The sequence below is a fragment of the Prunus dulcis genome, chromosome 5, assembly GCF_902201215.1.
Source record: "Prunus dulcis chromosome 5, ALMONDv2, whole genome shotgun sequence".
NCBI classification, from domain to species: domain Eukaryota; kingdom Viridiplantae; phylum Streptophyta; class Magnoliopsida; order Rosales; family Rosaceae; genus Prunus; species Prunus dulcis.
In genome coordinates this window covers 7,303,353-7,315,248 of record NC_047654.1, presented here as the reverse complement: position 1 = coordinate 7,315,248, position 11,896 = coordinate 7,303,353, and the positions used below count along the sequence as shown (strand labels likewise).

Below are 11,896 nucleotides of genomic sequence, written 5' to 3'. Positions count from 1 at the left end.
GGTGGTCCGGTTCTTTTGGGACCGGTGCCACCCAAAACGGTGGCCAGATGCGACGGTGGTGGCCCAAAAAGCCACCGGATGAATAGGTTAGCCATGGAGGGGCTGCTGTGCGAACCAGGAGAGAGAGAGAGAGAGAGAGAGAGAGAGAGAGAGAGAGAGAGAGAGAGAGAATTTCTGTTTTTATAAAAATCTCATTTCGAATAATTACGATTGTGCCACTGAGTTTCTTTTTATCGTAACTTCTTCGTTACAACTCCAAATTGAGCCCACTACGTGTTTACGGACTCATCTCGATACCACCTATGTAAAAATACCACTTGTTGCCTCAAACTCTTTTCGGATTAAAAAGTGACCAAAATACCCCTACCCCGAGGGTAAATTTGTAATTTCATATTTAAATTAATTCAATAATTTAATTGGATAAATAAATTAGGGTCGGGGTGTTACACCATATCTAATATGAAATCAAAGTAAAAGCGGAAGCATTAAATAAACTAGGGATTTATGCAAGTCTCATTTGTTCCTAATCTTTATAAGTCTATGAAAGTGTGCACCAAAGACTCTCTAAATCCTATTTGAGGGAAAGATAAGATGTTCATACCCTTGGAGCGAATCTTGAAACTAAGAATGGTGTTCAAGTAGAGGGAGTAGTCCCTTTGTTGTTGGCTCTCCCTTTGATGTTGATTCTCCACCTTGTAGCTCTCCAAATAAGTACAAAGATATGAACCTCCCCAAAGCTCTTCATCAAGGATTGAATAGGATGAGAGAGCTTGATGTTTTCTCTCTTCCAATTTCACCAAGTTGAAAAACCCTAGGATGATAGAAATCCATAACTACACACTTATAGGATCAAAAATGTCACAAGAGTGACAAAAATGCCCCCAAGCCCTAGTGTAGCCACACCCCCCCTTTTGTGTGTCATCTTTTGCTATCTTGGTCCAACACATTAATCCTATAATGTGTCACATATGTGCCTAAGTCCATATGGTCAAATCCCTTTTGAATTTCCAAGTCATATGGGACCTTTAATTAAAGTTTCATAACTTTAATTGAATAATTAAATTAATCTAATCAATTTAATTACTCTAGTGACTTGACTAATTCAATCACTCACTTGTCTAACGTGTGTTGGTCCCGGTCATCCTTAGTTGACCATGTCAAGTGTCGGGTCAACCGTTTGACCTTTGACCTTTGACTTTTGACTTTCACATTGACTTTGACCGAGTCACAAAATCATTCATTCTCTTCATAATTTCCCAATAGATTCCTTTTTGGTGTGCGATCTTATAGGTTCTAATTAGCGAGGCAGTGAGTATGAGTGATTCACTTTGAATCAAGTATGAATTATAATTCTTCCTATTGGCGAATGCTAATTATAATTAGTCCTTACAGGGTTTTCATAAGTCATGAGTGACACCTAGCGGTATGTCATGGCTACCCAAGCTAAAAAAAAATCATTTAGATAACCTAGTCAGTTTGTGATTACAATGCAATTCGATCATTCTCTAATTCAATACTCTATGTCATATTCTCAGGATAGGGTAAACTTGTGTCAAAATCCCTAATATGACATCTCTTGATTATATGATTCAATTTGATGAAATTGCAAATGTTTTTGTTTCAATTTTCATCCAATACTTTGGCCAAAGATTCATGAATCATATTTTTAGAGTATTCTCTCTTCTTACTAAGAGTAGAGATTCCTTGTTGTACATTCACCTGTCTCTGCGTACACGCTGAGAATCCTAAGGAACACCTTCAAGTAACATTATTTTAATACGATCGTATAGTGCTCTCAAAGAGAAACAACTATGATGTTTCAGGTCTAAGGATTAATTTGCATTATCACAACTTAGAATTCTTTGTTTGACACTTGTGAGTAAGAGTTCCATACAAAAATTCTAGAGTTGATCGCATTCAATGGACTCCATCTTCTATAGAGCACCTACACATATATCTCAGTGTCTCTACATGAATGATTTGAGACTAGTCATCCTCCCAATCGAGCAGACATAATGTGTACCAGTTTTTGGTATTTTTTTAAAAAAATTTCAATTTTTTTTCATAATTTTATTGCTAAAAAAATGACAGCCTTTGGATTAGAGAAGGAGAAGCACATCGGAGCGCTGAGGCCTTGACATCTGTCTTCTACCCGTTGGAGCTTGTGCAAGGCTGACATCAGCGCACGCGAGTTTAAATTGCACGCGCCAACTGTAAAAAAATTTAAACTTGCGCGATGACGTCACGCTGACGCATTGCCTGACGTCATCAGCCTTCGAGTGAAACTCGCCTTCGGGCCAGCCCATCTTCGTGGGTTCCACTCCCAATCCGGACTTGGGCTCCTCGCTGGAAACAAATTTTCGCGCAGCCCCCTCCAGCCCGAGGCTTGGGCTCCTCGCTAAAAAGGCTCTAAAAAGTTTAGGGGTTCGAAACTTCATAATCTTCTCGAAGCCGGAGCTTCGACTCTTGCTAATATTTTTTATTTTAATTGTGACGGCCGGATTTTCGGTTCAATTTGCACTCTAGTCAGCTCAAAATTTAGGCAACGGCATCTAAATATTCCTAAACAACCCCCGCCCCTTTTTTGGCTTTGGCCTTTTATGACACAACAATCAGACAAACATCACCGTTCTTTATTAAATCCATCCATCTCCGAAAATCTGAAAACTGAGACAAATATATATATAATAATTAAAAAAATGCAGGCAAAAAGGCCATAAATGAAAATTTGAAAAGAAAATTAAAAAGAAAATACTAAAATTATAATAGCGAAGCTCTTGGACTGGGTGGGTGGGAGGTGCGAAATCGAGGGCTTTCCTCTACTCTCAGACTCTCTCTCTTTCTGTCAAACACACACATTTCTTTCCCTCTTTTCTCTCTGTTGGATTTTCTTTCTGAAATTCCATCGATCTGTAAGTTATTTTTATTTATTTATTTCAATTTACAGTTTTCTCATTTTTAACGCAATGCGTTGAATGCAAGCAAAAGAAAAAAGAAAATTTGCGATCTTGTTTTTGCTTGATTTGTCACTGTAGAATTTGCAGGGTAGCTCAGGAACCCTAGATCTCATTCATTTCGGGGTTGTATTATCTTCTTGTTAGGCTTGAGTTTTTTAAATTGGTGATTCTGAGATTGGTTTTTGCGTGTTTGGCTCTGGATCTCGGGTTTTTCGTCGTGTTGGAGCTCCAATTTCGAGGCTTTTTTGGACTCTGAGGGGTGAATTGCCTGTGGGATTCGGTCGATGGCTTCAAATCCTCCTCCATTTCAGGTGGAGGATCAGACCGACGAGGATTTCTTTGATAAATTGGTTGAAGATGACCTGGGGCCCGCCGAATCAGGCCCCAAATGCAACGAAGGAAACGATTCCGATGACGCTAAGGCATTCACCAATCTGAGTAGTGGTGATTCTGTAGCAGCTGTATCTGAGGATTCTGGTGCCAATGCCAAAGCCAAAGACGACGAAAATAAGGCGTTCGCCAATCTGACTATTTGTGATTCTGCAGCTGTATCTGAGGATTTGGGTGCCAGAACCAAAGCAAAAGATGAAATAGGTCCTGATGAGTCGAATTCATTCGGGTTCCGTAGTGTAATAGAGTCGAAGAATTCGGTTATTGATGATGGAGTGCTTCAGTCCAATAATGATGGGGCGGGATCTCATTTGACGTCAGATTCCAGAATGAGCAAGAGCAACGATTCTGGAGCTTCAGGGGTGAAGGAGATAGGGTGGGGTTCTTTTCATGCTGATTCTGCAGAAAATGGGATTCATGGGTTTGGATCGTACTCAGATTTTTTCAATGAATTGGGAGATAGTTCTGGGGATTTCCTCCCGAAAGTAGACGGAAATTTGAGTACTGAATCAAAAACTGCACCTAGTAATGAAGATTATACAGCACAAGGTTTGAACCATTCGGTTAATAACGAGCAATATCAAGAGGGCCAAGCTTATGGAGCAACTGTGGAGGAAAGTAGAAATGAGCAGGATCTAAATAGTACGGAGTATTGGGAAAGTCTTTATCCAGGGTGGAAGTATGACCCTAACATGGGGCAATGGTATCAAGTGGACAGTTTCGATGTGCCTGCAAATGCTGAAGGGAGCTTCGGCACTGATTCAGCCAGTGATTGGGCCACTGTTTCTGATAACAAAACTGAGGTTTCTTATTTGCAGCAAACGGCTCATTCTGTTGCGGGAACTGTGACTGAAACTAGCACGACTGGTAGTTTGTCAAACTGGGATCAGGTCTCACAAGGGACTAATGGGTACCCAGCACATATGGTTTTCAATCCTGAATACCCGGGTTGGTACTATGATACAATTGCGCAAGAATGGCGCTCATTGGAGGGGTATAATTCCTCTCTGCAACCGACTGCTCAAGCCCAGAATGATACTAGTTTATATGGTGAGTACAGGCAAGATAGCAATTATGGGTCGCTAGGGGTTGGTAGCCAAGGTCAAGACAGCAGCTGGGCTGGGTCTTATAGTAATTACAATCAACAGGGTTCAAATATGTGGCAAGCTCAGACTGGAACTAACAATGAGGCTTTTTCAAGTTTTGGTGGAAACCAGCAGATGAGTAATTCGTTTGGTTCAACAGTCAACAAGGACCAGCAGAAGTCATTAAATTCTTTCGGAGCAGTTCCTTTGTACAACAAAGCGAGTCAAGGTCATGGTGAGGCTAATGGGACTGTCGGGTTCCAAAGTTTCCTCCCAGGTGGTAACTTTAGCCAGCAGTTTAATCAAGGAAATGCAAAGCTGATCGAACAAACACAATTCTCAGATGATTACTATGGCAATCAGAAACCTTTAAATTATTCCCAGCAACCTTTCCAGAGTGGCAATTTTTCATATGCTCCCAGCGTAGGAAGATCATCTGCTGGGCGTCCTCCACATGCCCTAGTAACTTTCGGATTTGGTGGGAAACTCATTGTAATGAAGGACAATAGTAGTCTCTCGAATTCGTCATATGGAAGTCAGGTGAGGCCTCGAAACCTTCTCTCTTTAAGATTAATTAAGGCTCCATTTGGTTGACAAAAGGCTGATGGAAGGAAATAAAAATCCAAATTTTTTCGAAGTGGTTATTTAATCTTCCACTGGTTTCCTGAATAGAGATAGAAAGTTTGAAACTAGAAAGAATCGTTTTATCGATTGATAACCTGTATTAGGTACTGACTTGATTTATGTTTGGTCCCAAATTCCTTCTCAGACTTGTGGCCAAATGGAGCGTACAACTTTTCTGTTCACATTGTTCCATGAAAGGCCTAATTATGCATGTTTTATTGTTATGTGAAGGATCCTGTAGGAGGCTCAGTTTCTGTCCTGAACTTGATAGAAGTTTTTACGGAAAAGACTGATGCTTCAAGTTTTGGAATGAGTACTTGTGATTATTTTCGTGCTTTGTGCCAACAATCCTTCCCAGGTCCCTTGGTTGGAGGGAGTGTTGGAAGCAAAGAGTTGAACAAATGGATGGATGAGAGGATTGCTAACTGTGAATCATCAGAGATGGACTATAGGAAAGGCAAAGTATTGAGGTTGCTTCTTTCTTTGCTTAAGATAGCTTGTCAACATTATGGAAAACTTCGATCTCCTTTTGGAACCGACAATGTATCGAGGGTAAATCACATTCCTGTCCTTTGGTACTTCTAGCTTTTGAAACTTCTCTTAAGTTGAACTCTATTTCTTTTAAGTTATCCTGCATTTAGTCACACATATTGTCACCTCTTTCTCTGTGTGTGTGTTTGTGTGTATTTATGTGAGATAAAGGCATATTTTCCCGTGAATGGTTTCTCAACTTTTCTCCTAGCCAGAGTATTTTTTAAGAGCCACATAGAGATATGACTAATATGTATCTTGTATACTTTTGGGCTTCTCTTCTGATAGGAAAGCGACACTCCAGAATCAGCAGTTGCTAAACTTTTTGCATCTGCAAAGAGCAATGGTGTTCAATTCAGTGAATATGGTGCTCTTAGTCACTGCGTGCAGAAAATGCCTTCAGAAGGACAAATGCGGGTATGGATAAACAACTCTGATAACAACTTCCCTTCTCTCTAAATTATCAAAATTTTCATTTTGTAATAGGGTGGTTGTATGTCCTAGGCAACTGCTTCTGAGGTACAAAATCTTCTGGTTTCTGGTAGAAAGAAAGAGGCTTTACAATGTGCACAAGAAGGTCAGTTGTGGGGACCTGCGCTTGTTATTGCTTCACAGCTTGGGGAACAGGTTTGTTGGCCATTGATGCTAAATTCAAAGACTTCAATCAGATGTTACTTTCTTGAGGTACATTGTCAGTTTATACTGAAGGATGCACTCATCTCACCCTTTTTTTCTCTTCCTTTTCCTCCGGTTGGGATGGCGGCTTGGAACAACTTCAGTTTTATGTTGATACTGTGAAGCAAATGGCACTTCGTCAGCTGGTTGCAGGGTCACCCTTGCGGACATTATGCCTCCTCATTGCTGGGCAACCTGCTGAAGTGTTCTCTGCTGACACTACATCTGAGATCAATCTACCCGGTGCTGTTAATACCCCTCAACAACCTGCACAGGTGAGATATCTATTTAAAAACTGCTCATTGGGATAGGCTTTAGCGATTTATATACGATACTAGCAAACTCACCTGTTTTTAGTTTCCTTTAGAAAGTGAATAGACAAACAAAAGTAATTATGCATTTAGTTTCAATAGCAATTAAAAGAAAAGAGGAATCGCACTAAAGCAAGAGAGGAGGTTCGTATAAAGGATGCAAGCTAGAAGATTTGAAGACAGTTGCTTCTTGGATCAATATGTTGCTTCTCATAGCTATATACATGTAGTGTAGTTCATTTAGGGACATCCAATTAAATTTGAACATAGCATTACCTGTAGTGCTGCACTTGGTAGTACGATTGGAATAAGAAGTTCTCTAATTTCATCTTCTTTTTCTGAATTCTTTAGCAGTACGTTTGCCTTAAAATGCTTTTTGTTTCTGTTATGCAACTACAGTTTGGTGCAAATAAAATGCTTGATGACTGGGAGGAGAATCTGGCTGTGATAACTGCAAACAGAACAAAAGATGATGAACTCGTAATTATTCATCTTGGAGATTGCTTATGGAAGGATAGGAGTGAGGTATGATACTGTTACATGTAACCTTTTTCCTTTACGTTTGTTAACTTTTTATCACTTAATTGGACATGAGTTGTGTATCAGATTACTGCAGCACACATCTGCTATTTAGTGGCAGAAGCAAATTTTGAGTCATACTCCGATAGCGCAAGACTATGTCTAATTGGAGCAGATCACTGGAAATCACCTCGAACTTATGCTAGTCCGGAGGCCATTCAGGTGCTTTTCGAATGCTGTTATCTTTTGTGCAGTATCTCTTCATTTTATTCTTCAGAAACTTCTCCTTGTGCTAGTTATTTTTTGGTGCCTGGATCGTGCCTGAATGCACACTTTAATGCAACAGTGCGAATCTGGACTCCAAGTAACATCGTATGGTAGCTTTATCAGAGATTTCAGGGTTGAAAGTTAATGTTTTTTTTTGTAACATCCTTAAATCATAGCATAAGCCAGGTCTTGGACACTAGATCAACAGTGTCTAATCTCATTTGTCTCTCATTTTAGTGTTTTCCCCTCCCCTAATTCCTAATTCGATTTTTTTGACCCTAACCTGTTCATTTATCTTTCTTCTCTACTTGATCTTTATTTTCTTTTATTTTACTCTTTGAGCGAAAAGTAACGACTTCCTAGTCACTTATAGCTTCAATATAAATTCTCTCCTTCAAAAACTGATTCTTATTTGCTTGTTCGTATGCAATGAGACATAATAATTGCTTAACGAGAGTCTTGTATTAATTCCTTTAAGCAATGCTTTCTGGAGTCTATACTCAGTTTGCCCTTATGGTCTTTTGACAGAGGACTGAACTATATGAATATTCAAGGGTGCTTGGAAACTCTCAGTTTATCCTTCTACCATTTCAGCCATATAAGCTCATATATGCGCACATGCTTGCTGAAGTTGGAAGAGTTTCTGACTCATTGAAGTAAGCATGTGCATTTTTCTTTTATTTGATGCTTTCTTTCGCATCTGTTTTTCTTAACAAAGTGGATGTAATACAGGTACTGTCAAACAATACTAAAGTCTTTGAAAACCGGAAGAGCACCAGAAGTGGAAACGTGGAAGCAGCTAGTATTATCTCTTGAGGAGAGGATTAAAACCCATCAGCAGGTAGTTCTTTGTCCTATTGTTTGTATGTTCATCATGTTCAAGCTAATATGACTAATCCCTCTGAATGCACATTCCATTTTCAGGGTGGATACTCTGTAAATTTGGTTTCTACAAAGTTTGTGGGTAAATTGCTCAACTTGTTTGATAGTACTGCACATCGTGTTGTTGGGGGCCTACCGCCACCTGCACCATCCACATACCAAGGAAGTACTCAAGGTAATGACCATTACCAGCAGCCAATGGGCCCCAGAGTATCTGCTAGTCAATCAACAATGGCCATGTCGTCGTTAATTCCTTCTGCTTCAATGGAACCCATAAGTGAGTGGGCAGCTGATGGCAATAGAAAGCCAATGCATAATAGAAGTGTTTCAGAGCCAGACTTTGGTAGAACTCCAAGACAGGTGTGTAAAATTCTCCATGTGTAAAGTTCACTCATGCGTGCACACACCTGCTCAGTGCATTACAACACCCATATATGCAATTAATCACCTCTTTGATTTCTGTGTGCTTGATTATATTTTTTGACATCTCTTCTCATTATGAGTTCAGGTTGATTCATCAAAGGAAACGGCTTCACCTGATGCCCAAGGAAAAGCCTCAGGGGGTACTTCTCGCTTTGCTCGTTTTGGTTTCGGGTCACAGCTGTTGCAAAAGACTGTGGGTCTAGTCTTAAGACCTCGCCCAGGCAAACAGGTAGTTTTTACTTTCATATATTACGGTTTCCTCCATCCCCCCTCCCCTTCTTTTTCTTTTCTTTTTCTCATAAACATTTTTGAGAAAGAAGTACAGATGTTGTCTCTTCTGGTAAATCATCACTAACAAATTTTCTACCTGTTACTGAAGGCTAAGTTGGGTGAAACAAATAAGTTCTACTATGACGAAAAACTTAAGAGATGGGTTGAGGAAGGTGTTGAACCCCCAGCTGAAGAAGCTGCCTTGCCTCCTCCTCCGACAACTACGGCCTTCCACAATGGTGTGTCTGATTACAACTTGAAATCTGTCTTGAAGAAAGAAGGGTCTCCCACTAAGGGCAGCCCAGATTTACAAACTTCAACCCCTCCAGGACCAACTTCAGGAACCCCACCTATTCCACCCAGCTCAAATCAATTCTCAGCTCGTGGACGGTTGGGTATTCGGTCCAGGTAAATAAGTTCGCTCTGTCTCTCTCAACCAACCTTCCAACCCCCCTCATGTTGTGCATTAAGTGAAGGTCATCTTTAATTTCCTTGGTTGAATTACTATAATTCCCTTCTGTCCTTCTTGCTGGAACTGCTTGAAAACTTGAAAATTTGAAGAGAAATGCCCATCCCTTAAATAGCTGGTGGTATAATATTGTTTGAAACAAACTGGGAAATTTATTTTGGGAGCACAGACGTCCACTCCACCAGGGTTTTCTTTGCAGAACTGGAGAACCAGATCATCCAACCTAACTACCAATCAACTTGGACGTGATTTTGGCCATTAGAAATTTATGTGGATTTTATGAACCTAAGAAGTTAATATTTCTTAAGTTCTCTCAATTTAAATCCTTTCATTCAAAAGGTTTTTTTTTTTTTCTCTGGTACTGAGTTTTCACAAGCCCTTTGCAGAGCAAAGTCAATGTTATGCCCTTTCACCAAAATTTCCACTATTCATCAACTAAGGGGATGAATTTGAGTTGACTATATTGTTTGTGGAATTTTGGCAGATATGTTGACACATTTAACCAAGGTGGTGGAAGCCCAGCAAACTTGTTCCAGTCACCTTCTGTTCCATCAGTTAAGCCTGCTGTGGCTGCCAATGCAAAGTTTTTCATTCCCACCTTAGGATCATCAAGTGAACAGACTATGGAGGCTATTGCTGAAAGTGTGCAAGAAGATGTTGCAACTAAAGATGTTCCCTCAACATCTGCTAGGAATGACCCATTCCAGACTCCTCTGCCCCCATCTTCAACGACCATGCAAAGGTTCCCGAGCATGGGTAATATTCATGGCATGGAAGGTGCTACACATGCTAATGGCTCTGTTCCACCCCACTCACGACGGACGGCCTCTTGGGGTGGAAGCTCCAATGATGTATTTAGCCCTCCTCCCAAAATGGGGGAAATAAAACCTCTAGGGGAGGCATTAGGCATGTCCCCAGCTATGTTTAGGCCTAGTGAGCCTTCTATGATGCGCGTGCCAATGAATGGTGGCAGTTTTGGTGATGACCTTCATGAAGTGGAACTGTGAGCCGAAGTAATGAAGATGTAAATATCAAGTTTTGCTCCTAGTGATCAATACAATACTTGTGATGTTCCTGCTCCTGCATCTCTCAAAAAGTCAAAATGGTGGGTATGCATGTGCCAGAAGTAAGTTCCATAGAACAATTATTTTCGTTTTCAAAATCCCTACTCCCCACTCTAACATGTTGTATGTTCAGATGTAATTGGCGCAATTCCTTTATTCTCGAGCCGATATTTTATTTTAATGCCCGGGGAGTTGCCACCATTTAAGGCTTGGGAGCTGGTTTTTTTTTTTTTTTTTTTTTTTCCTGGTTTCCTTTGACAAAAAAGCCTGCATGGGCGCCATTGTACAGATCATTTTTTCATTTGTTTAAAAACAGTAAACGTCCTTGAAGTAGATAAAAGGGTCTACAGATCTTCTCAAGGGAAAAAGATAGTGTATCGAATTGAGAGAAAAATAAGATGCCTTGTTCTTTGGTTATGTATTGCTATTACTTTGTGACATTGAATTAATGTTAAAAAGGCCGGATTTTACTCTCTTTTCTTTTTTAAGTTGCAAAATATCCAGCAACAGTTCTTGATAAAAATAAGGAAAATGTCTTTTGTGCAGATTTCAGAGCTGAAATTAATCCACCACCAAGTAAGCAGTGGGGAAGATATGTATATGTTAGCGAGTAAGTTTGGTTTCTCCTTTTTGTTTTCTTTTTTTGTGAGAGGAAGAGAAATTCCATTAACAACCCAAGAACATTACACAAGGGCCGACGTGTTAACAGTGGCTTTATTAAAACCTTCTCATGAAAACCACATGGGAAAACTCCCAAGCGAAGAAAGAGTACTACACATGCAGTAGACTAGAAGACTAACAAGAGAGTCTAGACAAAAACAAAAACATAGTTTAGTCACCTCTTAAAACAAAACTACCCTACCAACAAACACAAATTAAGAAAACCCATCAAAAAAGCATACCAACGCCTATCTAGTTCTGTCAAAGAAGGTCTCCTATGCAAGCACAGTCATTTGTAGCGCGAGAATTGTTCAGCATGCAATGGACATAACCAAAAGAACATCAAAAACGAACAACCCGCAAAAACAAAAACCAAAGAAACAAACTGAAGCAAAACGAACCCATAAAAGGACCACACTAGGGATGGAACGGCCGATTAAAGGTCAGGTATAGTAATACCATGCCCGTCTCCGCTCCCCATACCTGCTGCCCCTATCCCCGGTTTGAATTTTCCAGGAATCCCCGTCCCCATCCCCGTCGGGGGTTGGTATCCCAAACACGGCCCGAATCCCTAGTTTTTAAAACAATTTTTAAAAAAAAAGGTATTCATGTTATAACACTTAAATTTCACCTTAAACTATTATTCAATTGAATTATAAAATTTCACTCAACTATTCAAAATCATCTCAATTTAATTTGACAGAGTTTCACCATTCTACAAAGCTTATGATAACTTTTAATTGTTATGGCATTCATTGCAAAAGCAAAT

At 40.0% G+C, this 11,896-nt stretch overlaps 1 protein-coding gene across 1 annotated transcript; it reads left to right on the top strand.

The window, feature by feature from the left end:
* The first annotated feature begins 2,579 nt into the window (after positions 1–2,579).
* Positions 2,580–10,925, top strand: LOC117627294 (protein transport protein SEC16B homolog). The gene is made up of 13 exons (XM_034359310.1): positions 2,580–4,972; positions 5,288–5,608; positions 5,876–6,004; positions 6,092–6,214; positions 6,367–6,537; positions 6,973–7,098; positions 7,180–7,314; positions 7,888–8,015; positions 8,092–8,200; positions 8,284–8,601; positions 8,750–8,893; positions 9,044–9,342; positions 9,888–10,925. The coding sequence occupies exons 1-13, from the start codon at positions 3,242–3,244 to the stop codon at positions 10,408–10,410; spliced, it is 4,257 nt and encodes a 1,418-aa protein (XP_034215201.1). The 5' UTR covers positions 2,580–3,241; the 3' UTR covers positions 10,411–10,925.
* Positions 10,926–11,896: the final 971 nt, after the last annotated feature.

Coding starts and splice junctions, on each gene's coding strand:
- LOC117627294 (XM_034359310.1), top strand. CDS start 3,242: ATGGCTTCAAATCCTCCTCCATTTCAGGTGGAGGATCAGACCGACGAG. Junction 7,099..7,179: donor TATGGAAGGATAGGAGTGAG/GTATGATACTGT, acceptor GTTGTGTATCAG/ATTACTGCAGCACACATCTG. Junction 8,201..8,283: donor GGATTAAAACCCATCAGCAG/GTAGTTCTTTGT, acceptor TTCCATTTTCAG/GGTGGATACTCTGTAAATTT.